The sequence below is a fragment of the Sinohyriopsis cumingii genome, chromosome 3 (genome assembly GCF_028554795.1).
Source record: "Sinohyriopsis cumingii isolate HCF-2022 chromosome 3, ASM2855479v2, whole genome shotgun sequence".
In the NCBI taxonomy this organism is placed as follows: domain Eukaryota; kingdom Metazoa; phylum Mollusca; class Bivalvia; order Unionida; family Unionidae; genus Sinohyriopsis; species Sinohyriopsis cumingii.
The window spans coordinates 98,011,503-98,028,300 of NC_142963.1; the positions used below are offsets into that span (position 1 = coordinate 98,011,503).

Sequence of the window (16,798 nt, forward strand, 5' to 3'; positions counted from 1 at the left end):
TGGGAGACCATCGAGCATGTTCCAGGTAGGCTGAATCTTGCGGTTCCCAGTGGTGAAGTGACACACCGCAACTGAAGCACTTGACTTTATCCCCTTCGCCCAAGTAGAAAAATCCGGCTCTGGCTAATTCTTCGGGGGTCGGTCCTCCCAGATACTTAGGCCATTTTCCTTTGAAAGATTGAAAACGATTTTCAAAGTTGCAGTATTCCGACAAACGCACAGGGAACGAATATTCGTCTTTCACAGGTTCGTTTCGATGAGGGCTGGGTGACATGGACAGGAGTTTGCTCAGGGCTGGATGACATCCGTAGGGAGGTACACGTGAAGGTGGACATTCACCTTTAAAACGAAACCCAGTAAAGTGTCGAAGAGGACGAGCGGCATCGCTTTCGCATCCCTCAGGTCTGACACGCACAGCATCACTTTCCATGATAGGGGCAGTGAGAACAAAGTTCCCATGATGCTTTACGGCATCGCTAAGGTCACAGCGTACAGCATCGTTCCCATCGCAAGGCTCACAATCGCATTCCACTTCAGAAGCCCCAAACTTGAATTGTGCCTTTCTGAACTTGTTTTGTGTTTCTCTGAAAGTATTGATCTTGCTCGCTTGGTCTTGGTAGTCACAATGAACTATCGATCTTGCCTAGGGTTCATTTTTATATACAGACCAATACCGACGTGTCCATACGGTAAGGTGAAATGATTGGGAAGTCGCACTCGCTTCTGGTACACGATTTGATAGATTTTTTCCAAGGGTCGACTGACGATGTGGTGAGTGGGTAAACGTACAATCTTGTTGGGTTGATAGGTGGTCACTTTAAAGTGTTCATCTTCTCTAGACAACAAAGCTTCTTTCAATACGCCAAAGTTGACCACTCGACTGGTACGATAATTCAGAGTCAATCCTTTCACTTTACACTTCGTGTGCACTTCTCCTTGTTTGTCCCGGTATTCGTAGCCGTAATTTTTTGGACCGCCACTGACGAAACTTAGAATCTTGTCGTCGGGATGCTCGTACGTCCAGGGTCCTAAACGGTCTCCTTCGATGTCAGGGTGCTGTTGACTCGGGTGATGGATGTAAATGCAACTGTCCAAGTACAGGACATGTTCCCCTAACAGTTCTAAAGCTTCGTACAATTTTAAGCGAGCATGAGCTGTCACGTAAGCCGCAATGATGACATTTCCAAAGGGGTCGTCTTGAACAGAGTCCAGGTCTTCTTCGTAATTGACCAAAATCAAATCCTCGCGAACGACGTCCACGTGTTTGAGGAATATGGCTTTGTCGTGAATCATCTGGAAGTAGCGGGAAGGTTCTGTCAAATACTCCGTCTTGGGTAAACACGGACGTTGTGCCATTTTACCCCACAAGCAATTTAACATCACTTTGGCAAACGATCGCCTGCCTTCGTTTTTCTCGATGTGATCTAAAGTAATGCCTTCTTGTGCCCGGTATTTCTCTTTGAATGTCTTTTGGTCTTAGGGAGTGTGACACCAGGAAGGATAGCCACTGGCTTCTTGCTTCAGTTTCAAAAAGGCATCCACGTAGTCTGCGAAAATGCCTTTCTGAGTGGGGTCACCCTTGTGGTATTGTTCTGTCTTGGGAAAGTGGTAAATTTCGTATAGTTCTAACAGTTGGTATCCCATGTCCAGAGCTTTGAACAATTCTACGCTGACCCACGTGCCTGTCAAGGCCCGTTCTTCCTGCGTGTGATGACAGGGCTGGTCTTGGTTGCACGTTTCGGCGCAAGTACGGCACAAAGGAAACATCAGTTTGTCATGACAATGGTGAGGTAAGACGGGATGGTACAGGTTCGTGGGAGGCAAAACTTTGCACTTGACCAAGCCTTCGTATCGACGAATGTTTTTCAGGTCGATGTGTTCCGGTAACAATTGTGGGTGCCCTGCAGAAAAGCGACAACATTTGCACACGTAGGGATACAGCGAACACACGTCCAAGTATTTGATTTCTTCTCCTTTCTCTTCGTCGGCTTGGTACAGCAAACAGGTGGCATTGGTCCTTCCTCCATACAAACTATCCCTCGGGTTCAGGGGTTCCATGAACTGGTAGCTTTCCACGAGGCGTTTAAACTCGGGATCGGTTTTCAAACGGTGATAGTACTCGTGTTCCCACATTTCAACCACTTGGTATCCTTCCTGTTCTAACTTTAGGCGTCGCTGATAAGTGGCCTGGTACAAGTCTTCCATGGTTCGTTGTAAAAACTGATTTTTAGTGCCGCGGTCAGGGTAACAGACGGAACATCCGTGAAATAAGCAACCGTTAAACTCGTACACGATCTTGGGGTTTTCTAAGTCCCAGCCATCGACCGATTGCGTTCCGATGGTCTTTTCGCCCCCTCCGTTGCGGGCATGCTATATCCACTTGTCTTCCTTGTTGCACAAGTAATGTAACCAGCGTAGGGCTTTGACTGAGTATTGACGTTTGACATAGTTGGTCGTTTGAGGACTGATGACAGCCACGGTGTTTTCAGGCATGAATCGTTGGCGGTAGACTAAGGAACACGCTTTGGCAATGGTGCAAGCTTCCTTCAAAGGATCGACCCCTCCGTGTTCCATGAACAGTTCTCGAAATTTTCCACAGCAACGCCGTATAATGTCCACGTCGGAACGACAATACTTTAGCATTTCTTCCTGAAAGTCGAAAGGTTCCGAGGCGTGAGCCTGGTACCAAGCGTAGAAAGCTTCTCGTTGTTCGGTACGCATGTTGTCAGGGTTGTAATAGTGAGCCTCAGGCAAATGGGGTAGAACGGTGTGTTTATTGGCTTCCGTATTGAAAAAGTGAGGAAAGTACCCTTTAGCCATTTCTGTCATTCCAAACGTTTTAGGCATTCGACTCAAAGGCATGGCCAAGTAACTCATCGAATCTTTAAACTGTACTTGTCCCACTTGTATGAAAATGATTTTGGCTCCGTTCAAAGTCACTTTAGGACGTTCGGTGCCATGTTCTGTATAGTACCTCAAAAGAAACTGTCCATCGTATCCGGAGAAATTGTGAGCCATCACCGTGGCATGACGATGACAAACTCCGTAACGTTCGATGTCCTCTTGGCTCCACGTCTTGTCGATGGGGTCTAAGACCCATTGTGCGAAATCGGCTAGCGTGTTCGGTCCCCGAAAGATTTTTTCACGTCCTCCAGGAATCTTGCTGCAGTGAGGGCAATGACTCACGATAGGTTCTTGAATGCACTTCTCGCACGCACGATGAGCTACGCAGAAATTAGGAATGTGAATGCCAGTCTCTTGCATGCATTCGAAATCGAGAAAGATGAAATTGCCTTTCTTCTTGTGACCATCTTCTTTCTCTGGTTGGGGTTCGTATTTTTGCACGTAGCATTGGTGTTCCAAGTCCACGATGTGGTGACAAATGTGACATTTTTTCTTTCCTGAACATACGTGTGCCTAGGTACTGTTGGTACGTATGCCTTATCCACACGCGGGGCACAATCTCAGCAGTTGACAAGCGCATTTCTTCTGTGAACCTTGTGTTTTCAAATGTTGTTGGTAACAGGCAGGGCTGACAAAAGTGCGCAGACAAGCAGGACAATGCACTGGTTCTTGCCCTTCGCCCAGACAGGGTGGAGAGGCCACACATCCTGAGCATTTCGATTCACAATGCTTGTGTTGCTCTCGATTGTTATAGCCATAGTCACATTTCTCACAGTAATAACCGTATCCCAGGAATCCGGTGATACCAGTAATGGTATCGAAATGGTCATCGTGATGATAGAGGTGAATGTATTTTCCGTCCTTAAAGTCTTGGTCTCGAAACAACAGAGGTCCGCGCACTTCTTGAGGGTGCACTTTCAAGGTGTAGCGTGGAGCTAGGAGATCTTGCAATTTTTTCATCTCAGGAATGCCACAGGGTTTGTCTTTGGACAGTCCGGCTTGTTGTAACAGGAGTTCTGCTTCGTTTCGTTGTTTGGCTCGGTCCGATTGTTGAATAGTTTTCCAGGCTCTTTTCCATTCTACCGTGTCGTTCTTGTTGGCATAGGTTCGTCCCACTACGGTGGCTCGGGCTAAGCACATCTGGTCTTGAGGGTTGTGAATTTGGACGAGGCTACGCTTAATGCTGCGAAGCTCGTTCACCAATAACATCTTTTTGCGTCCAGTCCCTTGAGGAGGAGAGACGTGGGTCATCTCCAGTGTGGCTTTTCCATCGGTGATGTCAAACTGGTCATTGGATTGTTGTACGTGTTGAATTTTGTCCATGACTATGGAAGCAGTCAATTCTGCAGGGGTGTTAAACTCGATCCAAACAGGGGATTTCAAACCGTCGTGTTGTATGGAAAGTCTCAAGCGATCGTCTTCTTTGGGTTGACATTGTCGCTTGAGTGTGGTGAGCAAAGAATCCCACACCCCGGTGATGAACCCTTCTGCTTTCTCTAACGGTACTTCGGACTTGAAATCTTTAAACTTCACCGTGTATTTGTAAGCCGTAGTTCTAAATTTTCTCGAATGGAATAGTATTTTTCAGGGTTAACTAAGGTGGTGAACTTTGTTTAGAGGGTTTGGATTCTGGTTCACTCATGTCCTCGTCAAAATCACTGGCATGAATTTGTGCCAAGACTTCAGCTCTGGTACGAGGCGATAGATCACGTTTCTGCCTCTTACTATTTCGTCTTTCTTCTCAAATGAATTGGATCGTTTCATCTTGAGTGAAAAACGTCAAATGACTAAAGTTTAAACACCATGGGCTACTTTATAGTCATGGCAGACCAGCGTATATAAAGGGTAAGTGTCTTGTCCTTTCACTATTCATTTCACTCTCAACTGAGCACAACGATGGAAGAGACTAGACAGATCGAACGTTTCGTCAGAGCTTTGCGAGGGGTCATCCGAAAATTCTCTTTAGACCAGCCTTCGGAATACTCTCCTTCCTTGCGAGATAAAAGTGAAGATACTTGCTATATCTGTCAGAAGAAAGGGCATTGGTCTTCAGAGTGTCCAGACCGTCAAAAAAGAAAAACAGGGGGTAAAAGAGACAAAAGTCAAGATACCTGTTATCATTGTCAAGAAAAAGGACATTGGTCTCCAGATTGCCCAAAAAAGAAACAAGAGGAGTCAGAAGAGAGGGATTCTTCAGAGGAAGAAGACGAAGAGGAAGAAGAGGAGGAAGAAAGCAGACAGGTGAAGAAAAAGAAACAGGAGAAGAAAAGAAGAAGGGAAGAAAGTGAGGAGGAAGAGGGGGAAAAGAGTGTCATGGTGAAGAAATTCAAAAAACAGAGAGAGTGAGAAAATGAGACAGAAGAAGTTTGAACCTTTTAAAGTGCTCTGTTGTGAATTGGATTGTTAATATTTATAAAAGAATAAATTAAGTATTAAAAGGTAAGTGTCTTTGGGTTTTGATTTTAAAATAAGAACGTACACTCACACACTCATATACACGTACTATAGGGTAAAATGGTTCTTTTCTGAGTTATTGGCAATTGAAAGTCTATCTCCTGAAAAGGACCTTTGGTTTTTGGTGTAGGGGTGAGTTTAAGCAATCAACTTTAACTGTCTTAAGCCTTTGCCACGGCCAAGGCCTACTTTTGGACTGGGTATTGTTGATGATGATGATGATGATTTGGTTGAAATCACTAAGGGTGGTTCGGTAGGCTTAGTCACAGGGTTGGAGTGTTAACTCGGGAAGGTCGTATTCTCTTCGGTCGTAATAAAGAAGCCTGATACATTTGTTTCAGACTTCTTAACTCCGCTAAAATGTCTAACAGTACCGTGACCGTTTGATTTTCACACCTTTGTTTCTTTGCTGCTGCTTCTTCTTGTTGTTTTTTTCTTACCTCTTCTTCTTGCTGTTGTTGCTCTAGGAGAAAAGCTTGTTCCGCTTCCTTTTGCTGTTGTATAAATTTCTCCAATTCTTCTTTCTGTCTCTGTCTAAAATTCTCCACGTGCGGTAATAAAGAAGGTGACGAAGGTTCCGGAACAAATTCTTGCGAGGTAAGAAAATCCACAAAATCCCAATTTACCTCTTCTGAAAGTAAGTCCGGGTTCCCTTGGGTGGTCTCCACTGCTGGTGCACCCCAATTGATCGTTTTCTGAGTTTCCGTCATGTTGAATAATTGTCGCATGAACTGACTGCGCACAGGCGCTAGCGAATCTATATAGACCACGTGACGTCACAGACTGCTCTCTTCCGATTGGACTTGGGCTGACTGAATTGTGTAACGCTTGTTTGGATTGGTCAATGAACTCAATCCGTTTCAATCCTTCCTCTACCTATAAATAAGCGCAGTTCACTGCATTGATTCATCTGTTCTCGGCGCCTCAGCATGTGGACTGACGTTGAATCTCCCACCCTTGTGTCAACAATGATGTTCAGGACGGACATACCGATGTATGTCCGATCCGAATGGACAGTTGTCCATAGGACTGCCACCAGCCTATGGATACGTAGGATTTACGTGGAGATGCAAGGATGCCTCAAAAGAGTGCTAGTGTATGGTCCTACGACTAGACGACGCCTAAGGACAAGAAGAAGAAGTCACAGATGCCCTTTATGTTAAGGGCATATATAAACCCAAAGGCCCTTTTCAGGGCCACTCCAATCTCTCGAAAAGAGATAGACTTTCAATTGCCTACCCCATTTTTTTATTTTTATATTTTTTTTTAAAAAAACAAAAAAATAGAGACCCATCAGGTCGGGACTCTATTTTAGTAGGGTCCCGACCCTGTTCCATTTCGCCTTGACGCTCAACAGTACCATATTCCCATGTTCAATTCCCCTTGACGCTATATTGTCCCAGGGTTTTTCGTCCATGTTAAATTTCCATAGACGCTATATTGTCCCAGGGTGGTTAATGTTAAATTTCCATTGACGCTATATTGTCCCAGGGGTGTTTTAATGGTAAGTCCCATTGATGCTACGGTATCCCCATTCACTACTTATGTATCTTAATATTCTTGACCTTACCATTTTATTCAGGTTTTTGCAATGGCGTTCCTTATGATACCATAACATAATGAAGCATATATTTTCATGTTTAATTTCTAGCGTGTCACACGGACAATTTGCATAGAAATAAAACTTAATTTCTAATTTATTCGCATGAAAATCTTCAGCATCGCCGTCATCACAAAAATCAACAGTTTCGACAACCATGCCAACTCCAATGACAAGCACAAAGGTAATTACAATGACGACAACGACAGCAGCTTCTATGACGACAACGAAATATATCCTTGATGTAAATACCACACCTGATGTGTTGCACGGTAAGAAATAGTAAAGCCTTTTTCTCCCACATACAATGTTTGCAACTCGAAAACGACGACTTTCCTATATGTACCTGAAAAGTTTTCACGGAACACATAATGCAAGATCGTAACTATCATATGATATATTAATTACATTTATTAGAAATATATCTCCAAAGACACAATTTTATGTATCCAATTGTACATTCTTTCTAAAAATATAGTGAGACTACGTTTAAATTACATCAATCATTTCGTTAAAACACACACACACACACACACACACATATGAAATGCTTTTAGTGTTTCGTGCATAATGCATATGCTATTTTGCTTCTGAGAAATTATGTTTAACCAATGGATCATGATAGATAATCATCCCCTCGTACATTTCATTAAGCAATCGCATGTTGATAAGAGTTGATTTCAGTTATATGTGCAACTGATTCACGTTCATTGACTAATACAGCCTGATGGAATCGTCTCTCTTTCTTTTATCTAATATTACTGTAATGAAATTCATAATGACATTTATTTTCCCGATTTCCTGAACTTTATTCATTTTGTTTCCAAAAGTTCACGTCTACTTAGATCTTAGCACTTGATATGGATAACTTCCTTTTAAGCGGAATATTTAACCTACTGAAAACATATATCGCAAAACATATCCTGTATATGCGAGTGTGGATTTGGGTTTCTGCGATTTTATATCATCGCCAAACATTTTGTCGACACATCCCCTTCCTCTTTCTTTTGTATTACTGCCATTCCTGCCAGAAAACGGCACGTTTATAAAGAAACATAAGAGAGCTAGAAACTCTTTCACTATGTGAAAATACGAATAAGCGTGGAAAGCAACAATATATGAAAACCATTAGTGTTGATAATAATCAAATGAGTGAAAAGAGAGCTTCAAAAACTGTGAATGTGTTACGGGACAGTCTGCTCTTTTCACAAAATGAATGTATAGCTCAGTAATATCATTCTCTAACTTAGCGGTCTGTATATCTAATGTGAGAGGTACCTTAGTTCAGACAAACGTGAAACGTTCGCCGTCATAAAACATCGCATCATTCCAATAAGAAACCAGCAACAAAGAGACCACATTCTTTGTCATCGAATAACCTTATAGAAGTTTTGGTAGTTGTTCACCCTAGCGATTTTGAAGAGGAAATGATCGACCCATATCCAACACCATGATCAGTCTTTCCACGTCCGGGGTAGTCAAGATCATTTAATAATGAAAATCATTAGGTAATCCCAAAGGAATATTTTCACATTCAAATGACTCACAAAGTTGGGTGCAGAAAAGTAAACCTACACCTTACACAGAAATTTAAAGATTTCTAAATCCCATGTCCCTAAAGAGAAATTGTTTACATTTATTAAAGACTTAATGCAATATTTGGAACCACTAGTAGGGTGAAAATATACTTTCCTAGCTTTGTTAATGCCGAAGAAAATGAAAGTTTCATTTCCAAAATTTGCCCGAATATTTTAAATAGGACGAAAGTAAAATTTATGTATCTAATACATGGCTTGTTATGTAAGGTGTATTCGAATTGTTTCTTTCGAAAATAAAACACATGTTTTTGTTTTCCAGATGTCGACATGTTTTACCAATGTTTGAGCATTAATTTTCATTGCAGCAGTTCATATTTGCAACAAGATGTCAACGATTGCTGATACTGCGCACAACCTAACTATCAAGCACCCCAATGCATCAGACTGTACTACAGGTGATCATGCCTCCACGGAGGCATTAGTCCTCAGTAACTGTAATGTTGGATCCACAACCCTGTGGATAAAAGGTGAAAATGTATGTATCAAAAACAAAATATGGAACTTTTTCAGTACATCATGGCATTTTGCGAAAAGAAAATAAAGTGAAATTATAAACATTCAAAATAAATATACAACCATGAAAGAATACAGACTAAGCGGAAAAATAACAGCGGCAGACATACATACATACATACATACACATACATACATACATAACATACATACATACATACATTAACATTTGGTGGATAAGTGGCGTATATCGAGACCTTCGATAGTTTCAGATTCGAAAAGGGATGTATATAGGCTATATGTAATGTTTCTATGAACCAGTAATGTAATTCGGATTGGTTTCAGAACTATCTTTTGGTCAAATTTATTGAAAGCAAATTCTGCAGATAACGACAATATCAGTAGACAATAATCTTGTACATGCCCAGATTATATGACACATAGTTCCCATTAATCCTTTAGGAAATCCCATATTACAGGGAAACAATGACATGAAAGAAAATATTTCTCGTCAGTAACTTCAGATGCGTTTGTCAATATATATATATATATATATATATATATATATATATATATATATATATATATATATATATATATATATATATATATATATATATATATATATATATATATATATATATATAAGCATGTGTTTTACCAGCCTGAATGTATGTTAATGCTTTTACAGTTTCCAAGGTATTTTGACACTTGTCTTTGAATACAAATATATCTAATGAAGATATTATTTTATAAATCGAATTATCTGAAAGTTTCGGATTTTGTATTGAAATATGTATTGTTTTATCATTAATATACAATGGATAATATATAATATTTTAAATATGCTTTGTGCACGAAACAGAAAACTTATCAGGTTGTAACTCTGTTTCAGTAAGATGTGCATGTAAAATAAGCAATTGGTATAATAAATTGTATTTATCATCGGTTCTAATTTCAGAATCATACTTTTCCATGCAATAGTATACTTCAAATTGATTCACTGTAACTTGTCGTGTAGTAATATATGTTCTTTCTGTGCAAAAATAAGAAACATAGACTTATCTATATTTCAAAACAATACGATAACTAACATGTAAGGTGTTCGTTTTCCACAGGTAATGGATATGTGTCATATAATTCCACTATACGCACCAGTTGCAACTTTCGATGCCTTGGGTGTATATCGGCCAAATGGTGGCATGGCCGGAATTTTCTTGGGCTGTATCCAGGACGGTTTCAAGGTAATCAGTTATGTTCAGCAAACTTTTATAGTACTTCTTCTGTTTCGACTCACGTAGCAATGTGGTTTGGGTCAAAGCTTTCAAGGCATTTATGCTTGATTATTTAGTATGGATTGGTGCCAAAAAATGCACATACCACAGCTTTCACAGCATTTATGATATGAAATGTAGCCTCAATGCACACATGCTCTCACAATATAATGATTATACAATAAAGGAGAAACAATTTCCTCTAATGGGAGTACCAATAATATTTAAATCTAACCCGAAACTAACTGAAACTGCTCACAGTATACAAAGCAACATGCCATGGATGACAATTTTTACTTTCGGGGCAGTATCAGTCTCTAATTATTTGATATGAATTGTAGCCAAAATGCACATAAACTTAACATAATCTCATATTCAAGTGAAAAAACAATTTTCTACACATTATTACCAAGAATACTAATAATAAGGCAGAACAGTTACAAAATGCCCTAAAACGAGACTTGAACGACATTAGTAGGTTCGAACCGGCAAGAAAAAACCGAATGCTGAATCATATCAGTCCATCTTTTTATAGCCAAACTGTTACATTTTCATTCCGTATATAGTTCAACTTTACTCACCAAATCCGTCAGAAATTAAGAACTGTGTGTTAAGCAATATGCAATTTTTCGACGAGCTGCTTCTCTTTACATATCACTAAATTGCCATATCTTCCTCTATTTGCGTGCATGTGTGTGTGTGTGTGTGTGTGAATGTGTGTACCTGTTTGGATTTTTAACAACACTTTGACTATTGTAGTCACATCACTACGATGTTTTCATTGTGGCAGTGTATAGTAATATCTAGTACTGGGGCACCATGCCGTAGACATGTAGCATAATACCCCACCCAGTCAATCATCCCGACACAAGGTCGACCAGTTCAAACACAAATCTCTTAGTGCCAAGCGCCAAGCGAGGCAGCTACTATTACTACTTTTATAAGTCATTGTTATGAATCGGCCGGGTTTCGAACACGTCATATCACGAATTCGAAGCGGACGCTCTAACCACTTAGAACCTTTATTTATACATGATTTGTTCTGAGCAGTAACATCCAATTTCTTATGCAAAACAGTTTATATCTGAAAAATATAATTCAAATCGAAACAAGGCAAAACATTTCATTGAATTATCAATAAAACTGTAAATGTAGAGACAAAATGAAATTTGTAAATGAAAATTCCATAATTATAAACATATTAAGCATGAAACTACTACATTCTAGACCGCAAAGTTGACCAGCAGATGTCGCTTAAGACAAGCGGTAGAATTTGACTCTGCAGCTTGTACCATTTGGACCAAGGTCAACGAGGCACGATAGGTCACAGTAAATCCAAACGTTATATACCTGTTAAAGTGTATACATATGTACACTAAAGAAACAAAGCAGCTCATCCATATCAGAGAAGCACGATAGTTCACAAATGTGTTGAAACAAAATGCAAATGCATGCGAATTCAAATATGAATATAGTAAAGAAGCTACGGCAAGAAGGAAAAAAAATTAAAAACAATTCCTCATGATGACGAGACCAGTAACATAGTTTAGAGCAAAACTTGAAAGTGTTTAAGTGAAAAAAAAAAAATAACAGGTGTCTCTGTACACCCAAATAAAACAAAAAGTATGTGTGTGTCTGCATACATTGATAATGGCGTTTCTACTATATAAATCAGTTTCCTGACCGTTTAAGCTAAACAAACACTTACTCATGGGACGAAGAATAAATATGTTGTATCAACCAAACAAACATTAAACAATCACACACACACTCTGTCTGTATGTCTCTGTCTGTCTATCTGTCTGTCTCTCCCTCTCTCTCTCTCTCTCTCTCTCTCCACTATAGTTTGTAGTGAATCAATATCAACCAGGATAAACATATATGACTGCATGCTGGGTTAGGTGAGCTCTACTTTTCAAATAAAGCCTCAGTGGAAGTGTCTGTAAGTGTTAATTAGCTATAAATTAACCAAAGTAGTAACAGTAGTCATGGTAGTGTATGTAACGTCATGGTTACTTAAAAAATGCTATATATACACATATAATTCTTCATTATGTTCAAGTGTTAGCAAGAGATTATATAATCTTTAATTGGGGAACCAATCATTTTATTTTGAGTGTAGTGAGTGATACCGTTTAATGCAAAGTCTCCAAAAATTACAAAATAATAAAAATAGAAAACTGAATATGTAAATTTGATGTATCCAAATATATTTCAAAACATGAAGTCATATACACTAATGTTATTGCAACTGTGCCATACCTCACGGGTTTACTCTGCTGCTGATGATGATGATTATTATTATTATCATTATTATTATTATTATTATTATTTATACTGTTATTATTATTATTTCTAGATAGCTGCCCAGAACTGCAACCATGGCGTTTCTATACAACACATCACAAAGGGAGGAATATTCCTGAATGACCCGTCAAATTATTACATCATTAGGTGGTGATACTCGGTTCCAAAACAAATAGTTATTGTGTCCGTTCCGTAGTTAACTCTGTTCCAAAGCAAGTAGTAATTATATCTGTGAAATAAAGCATCTCTTTATTCTTTCAGTGGAAGTGTTGTTTATTATTATTTTAAAATTTGTTTTGCTTATTTTCGTTTTTAAATTACAAAGCAAGGTTAATCAGTATATCGTATCATCGCTAACTCATATCTACCAAATTTCGTTTGAAGGTGGACACTAACTTAAATTTTGTCATTTATATTGAAGGATCAGACCGGTATTTTATATCTATATGCAACATGCAAGCCCAGTCTAAATCGCAATATGGCAAGTCCTAATATCGCATAATGTACTGGAGAAATGCATTTTTACCTTATCGATCCTATTTTATACACTGAACGTGCCAATGGTCTTCATAAAATAGATAATCACAAAGTTCATAGATGACATGGATTGAAAGTTGAGTGTTTTATACATTTTCTGGAATAAAATCAACTACTGAGTTGTTAAATCATTACATTTTGCTTAAATGTAATATTGAACTTACCTCCAATCAAAGAAGATATAAAATTACTTATATCTCAAAAGGTGATGCACCAGAGCAGTATGGCAAGCAAACGACGAACAAACTCCCATCTAAAAGGACGTTTATTAAATTACACCCCGTTGCAATCCTGATCGTTTAAAATCTATTTGTCCTCATGGCATAGGAAAATATCACATAGGATTTTGTAAAGTGTCGAATTTTGAATAGTATTGAACCTTAAAGTTTACTGCATTGAGCATTTAAAAGGGTCACTTCGACCTTTCTTCTTTTCTTCCTGCCCCATGTGAAACATGAAAGGCCAGCATCTACGACTCATTTAGATTCCCGGTCATCGCAACGCTGTCCTGAGAAATTAAACGTTTGTGCTAACAACCATAACCGTTTTATAGGAACCCATGTCAAATAGTCATTTTCAAAGGAAAGTTGATTTCAACGTATGCTATCCAAAATCTGAAGAAAGAAATGATTATCTTGGAAAATTTAGGAATCTATGCGTATGATTGGTCAGAGTAAATTAAGGCGTATACTTTAGAAGTAATTTGAATTTAAAGTGACTACCTTGGTCTAAATTCTTCAGTCCGAAAATGCATGAGAGAGGAAAGGTTTGGCTCCGAGGAAGCCTAAAAATAATAGTGCTTTCCTCGTTAAACAAGAAAGGGGACAGGTGGCTGTCTTAAAAGAAAAGACAGGTATTAGTGCAGGATGCATAATTTCTGAAAAAGAACATCATTAAGGTGTGCAATGTTAATTTTTCACGTAATTTGCTAGTTTTAATTGTTTGATTTATACAAATGTGTTTGATATGACTAGGATCCATATTATGTATCGTTTATACCATTTCATGGAAATCTTTTGATGCTAGAGTTGTTATGCAATTAATCTCTTTAATTTTACAGTTACTAGTTTATTCATAGACTTGACGGATTGCATGCGATTCAAAATTTCATTTGTGTAGGATTTCATGGGGTTATATGAAATAATTTCGTGAGTTAACGACAATCTCATATTCATATCTGATCTTGTAATGTTAAAATAATCTTGTAGGTTAAGGATTGCTGTGAGCTAGCATTTTGGAAATGTTATGCAATAGTAATCGAGCATGTCGTAGCGTAGGTAAAGAGATACGGTAATGCTAAATACACCACTCACGTTTTAATTTATGTCAGTCGCTGTGAAGCGAAAATGACGATCTATCAAAGTAGGTCAGAATTTATGCAGTGTTTGGATAGCTAGTTATGCTTCTGAGCAACGTAAGTGAGGGAATTTTATGTACGTATAGAAAGTTATCCGTATAGCAATTTGGAGGTAATTTTGTCCTCTAAGGAATCAGCCTCCTGGTAGAGAAGGGAGAGTCCGAATGATGAAGTCCGAAAAGAGATGACGTGTTCAGAATAAAAGACTAGGAAGTCCAGAAAGAGATGAAGCGTTCAGAATAGGAAGACTAGAGAGAATAGGAAGACGTGATAGACGGGTCACGAGATCAAGGTGATGCAGTCAGTCGTATACATTATGTTTTCTTCACCACTCGTTATTATGATGAAATAAATCCAAAATAGACACTGCTATTAAATTTTGTTGACATAACCTATGTTGAATCTAAGGTTCCACTAGTAATTGTTATTGAATACATTTTGTTATTTTTCTTGTCTAAAGAGGATTGTATTCCATTCCCAATAGTCGTGCTCAGTTCTCTGTTGATGTTCTATCTATCCACTCACACCGGGCTATAAAATCGAGAGAGGTCGTCCCCTAGACAACGCCTGCCAAATTCAGTTACCTACTCCTCTTCCTAAGAGAGCGTCGTTACATATTTGGTAATGGCATAAAAATGGGAGAATGATTTTCGGATTGTGTATAATCGTATGTTTTGTATTTTAAAAATATACCAGGTCTACTTCTATGATAGACTTTGAGAATGCACACAATTCTATATCATGGTCATAAATATACTTTTCACTTAAAAATTTAATAAAAGCACTCTTCAACAAAAAAATAAATGGGTAAGACTATCACATTTATAAATGATTTTGTAACGAAAAACGAGGGAACATCTGAATTTAATATAATTTTAAATTCCATATAAAGTTACTGACTACACTAGTATTTCAAATGTTTTTAAAGATTACACAGAAAAATGAATATTATGCTTCATTCAAACTTAAGGCATCCAATAATAAACACAACACTGCAGTTTCTGTCGCATGATAATAAATTAAGTAACGATATTTAGAAAGACATTGACATTGTACGACATTTAACCTCTAGTTGCAGGGTGAGATGAGAATCTGAATATAGTGTTTTCCACTGAATTGAATGAAAATATAGATTCTCGCTCTTTCATCCAAAATTACTAAAGGCTTAGATTGCTTCTAGTAAGATCTATTACTAAATGTTTATATGATTTCTAGAAAGAGTAATTACTAAAGACTTCGATTGCTTCTAATAAAAAAATATTAATAAAGGCTTATATGATTTCTAGAATGAATTGTTACTTAATACTTAGATGATTTCTAGTAAGAACGATTACTAAAGGCAAGTGCTGTATAATGCTTTGCCTTGTCTGAGTATAATTCAGCAAATTTAGCATAGTTACTTAAGCAAAGCAAGTTAGTCATTACAAACAATTTTTTTCGGCATTCTAAGTTCCAGATGGGCTTAATCAATAAAAAGTAATGTCGCTTGTGATGAAAGGTTAGCATTACATCAATGACGTCATCTGCATTGACACATGCAAAGATCACTTGAAGACCAATCGGAACTAGTTTGATAGATTCCCTGAAGCGAATCTGAGAATTGATTTAGGTAAAGGCGATATTTTGGTACTCTTATTACATTTCTAGGACATATCGCGGGGCACTGAAATGTTCATTAGCAAGATAAAAGCGAAAGTCAGACATTATTAAGGAATAGTCAGTTATTGCATGAATATATTATCAGGCACATCAAGGGAAGATATAATCTAATTGCGGATGCACTTTCAGTGTATAGGGTATTATATTGCTTCATGTATACGTGTTGTGTCTTTCGTAGTACATTATCTTTTATAATCTGAATCACACGTATATTTAATAATATTTAAAAGAAAGTTTTATTGCAAACATCTTTATTTTTTATGAGGGGAGGTTATGTGTATATTTAATTTGTATTATTGTTTGTCTTTCCTTAATGGCTGTGTTATGTTTATCCGTATTTTGTACTTGACCTCGTCAGAAATCAAATTCATAGTTTACCTGACCAGTCACATTTATTTTATGGCTAAAATGTTCTCTATGAATGTGGCTTAAATATTCAGATCGTTGTTAATGTAAACATTGTTACATGAATTTGAGCTCAATGATAGAGTGTTTATTTCTGATGTTAGAATCTTGTAGAATGGAATCTTCTTCCATAAAGTGACAGAGTATTTCCAGAACATGATAATTGCGATATAGGTCAAGTAGTTAGTGATCTTCATCCCGTCTGGGACATAAGGCTGCAACTACCTTCATCTAGCTAGATAGGTCTTGA

General features: G+C 38.1%; 1 protein-coding gene across 4 annotated transcripts in view; it reads left to right on the forward strand.

The window, feature by feature from the left end:
• LOC149803362 (uncharacterized) overlaps positions 1 to 12,850 on the forward strand; it is a 90,504-nt gene extending 77,654 nt beyond the window's left edge. For all 4 annotated transcript variants that reach the window (XM_089953073.1, XM_089953075.1, XM_089953072.1 and 1 more), the window contains exons 19-22: positions 7,078 to 7,230; positions 8,862 to 9,031; positions 10,128 to 10,253; positions 12,643 to 12,850. In XM_089953073.1, the coding sequence (XP_089809199.1) occupies positions 7,078 to 7,230; positions 8,862 to 9,031; positions 10,128 to 10,253; positions 12,643 to 12,744 (551 nt within the window). In that variant the 3' untranslated portion in view covers positions 12,745 to 12,850. The remainder of the gene's footprint in view (positions 1 to 7,077; positions 7,231 to 8,861; positions 9,032 to 10,127; positions 10,254 to 12,642) is intronic.
• Positions 12,851 to 16,798: the final 3,948 nt, after the last annotated feature.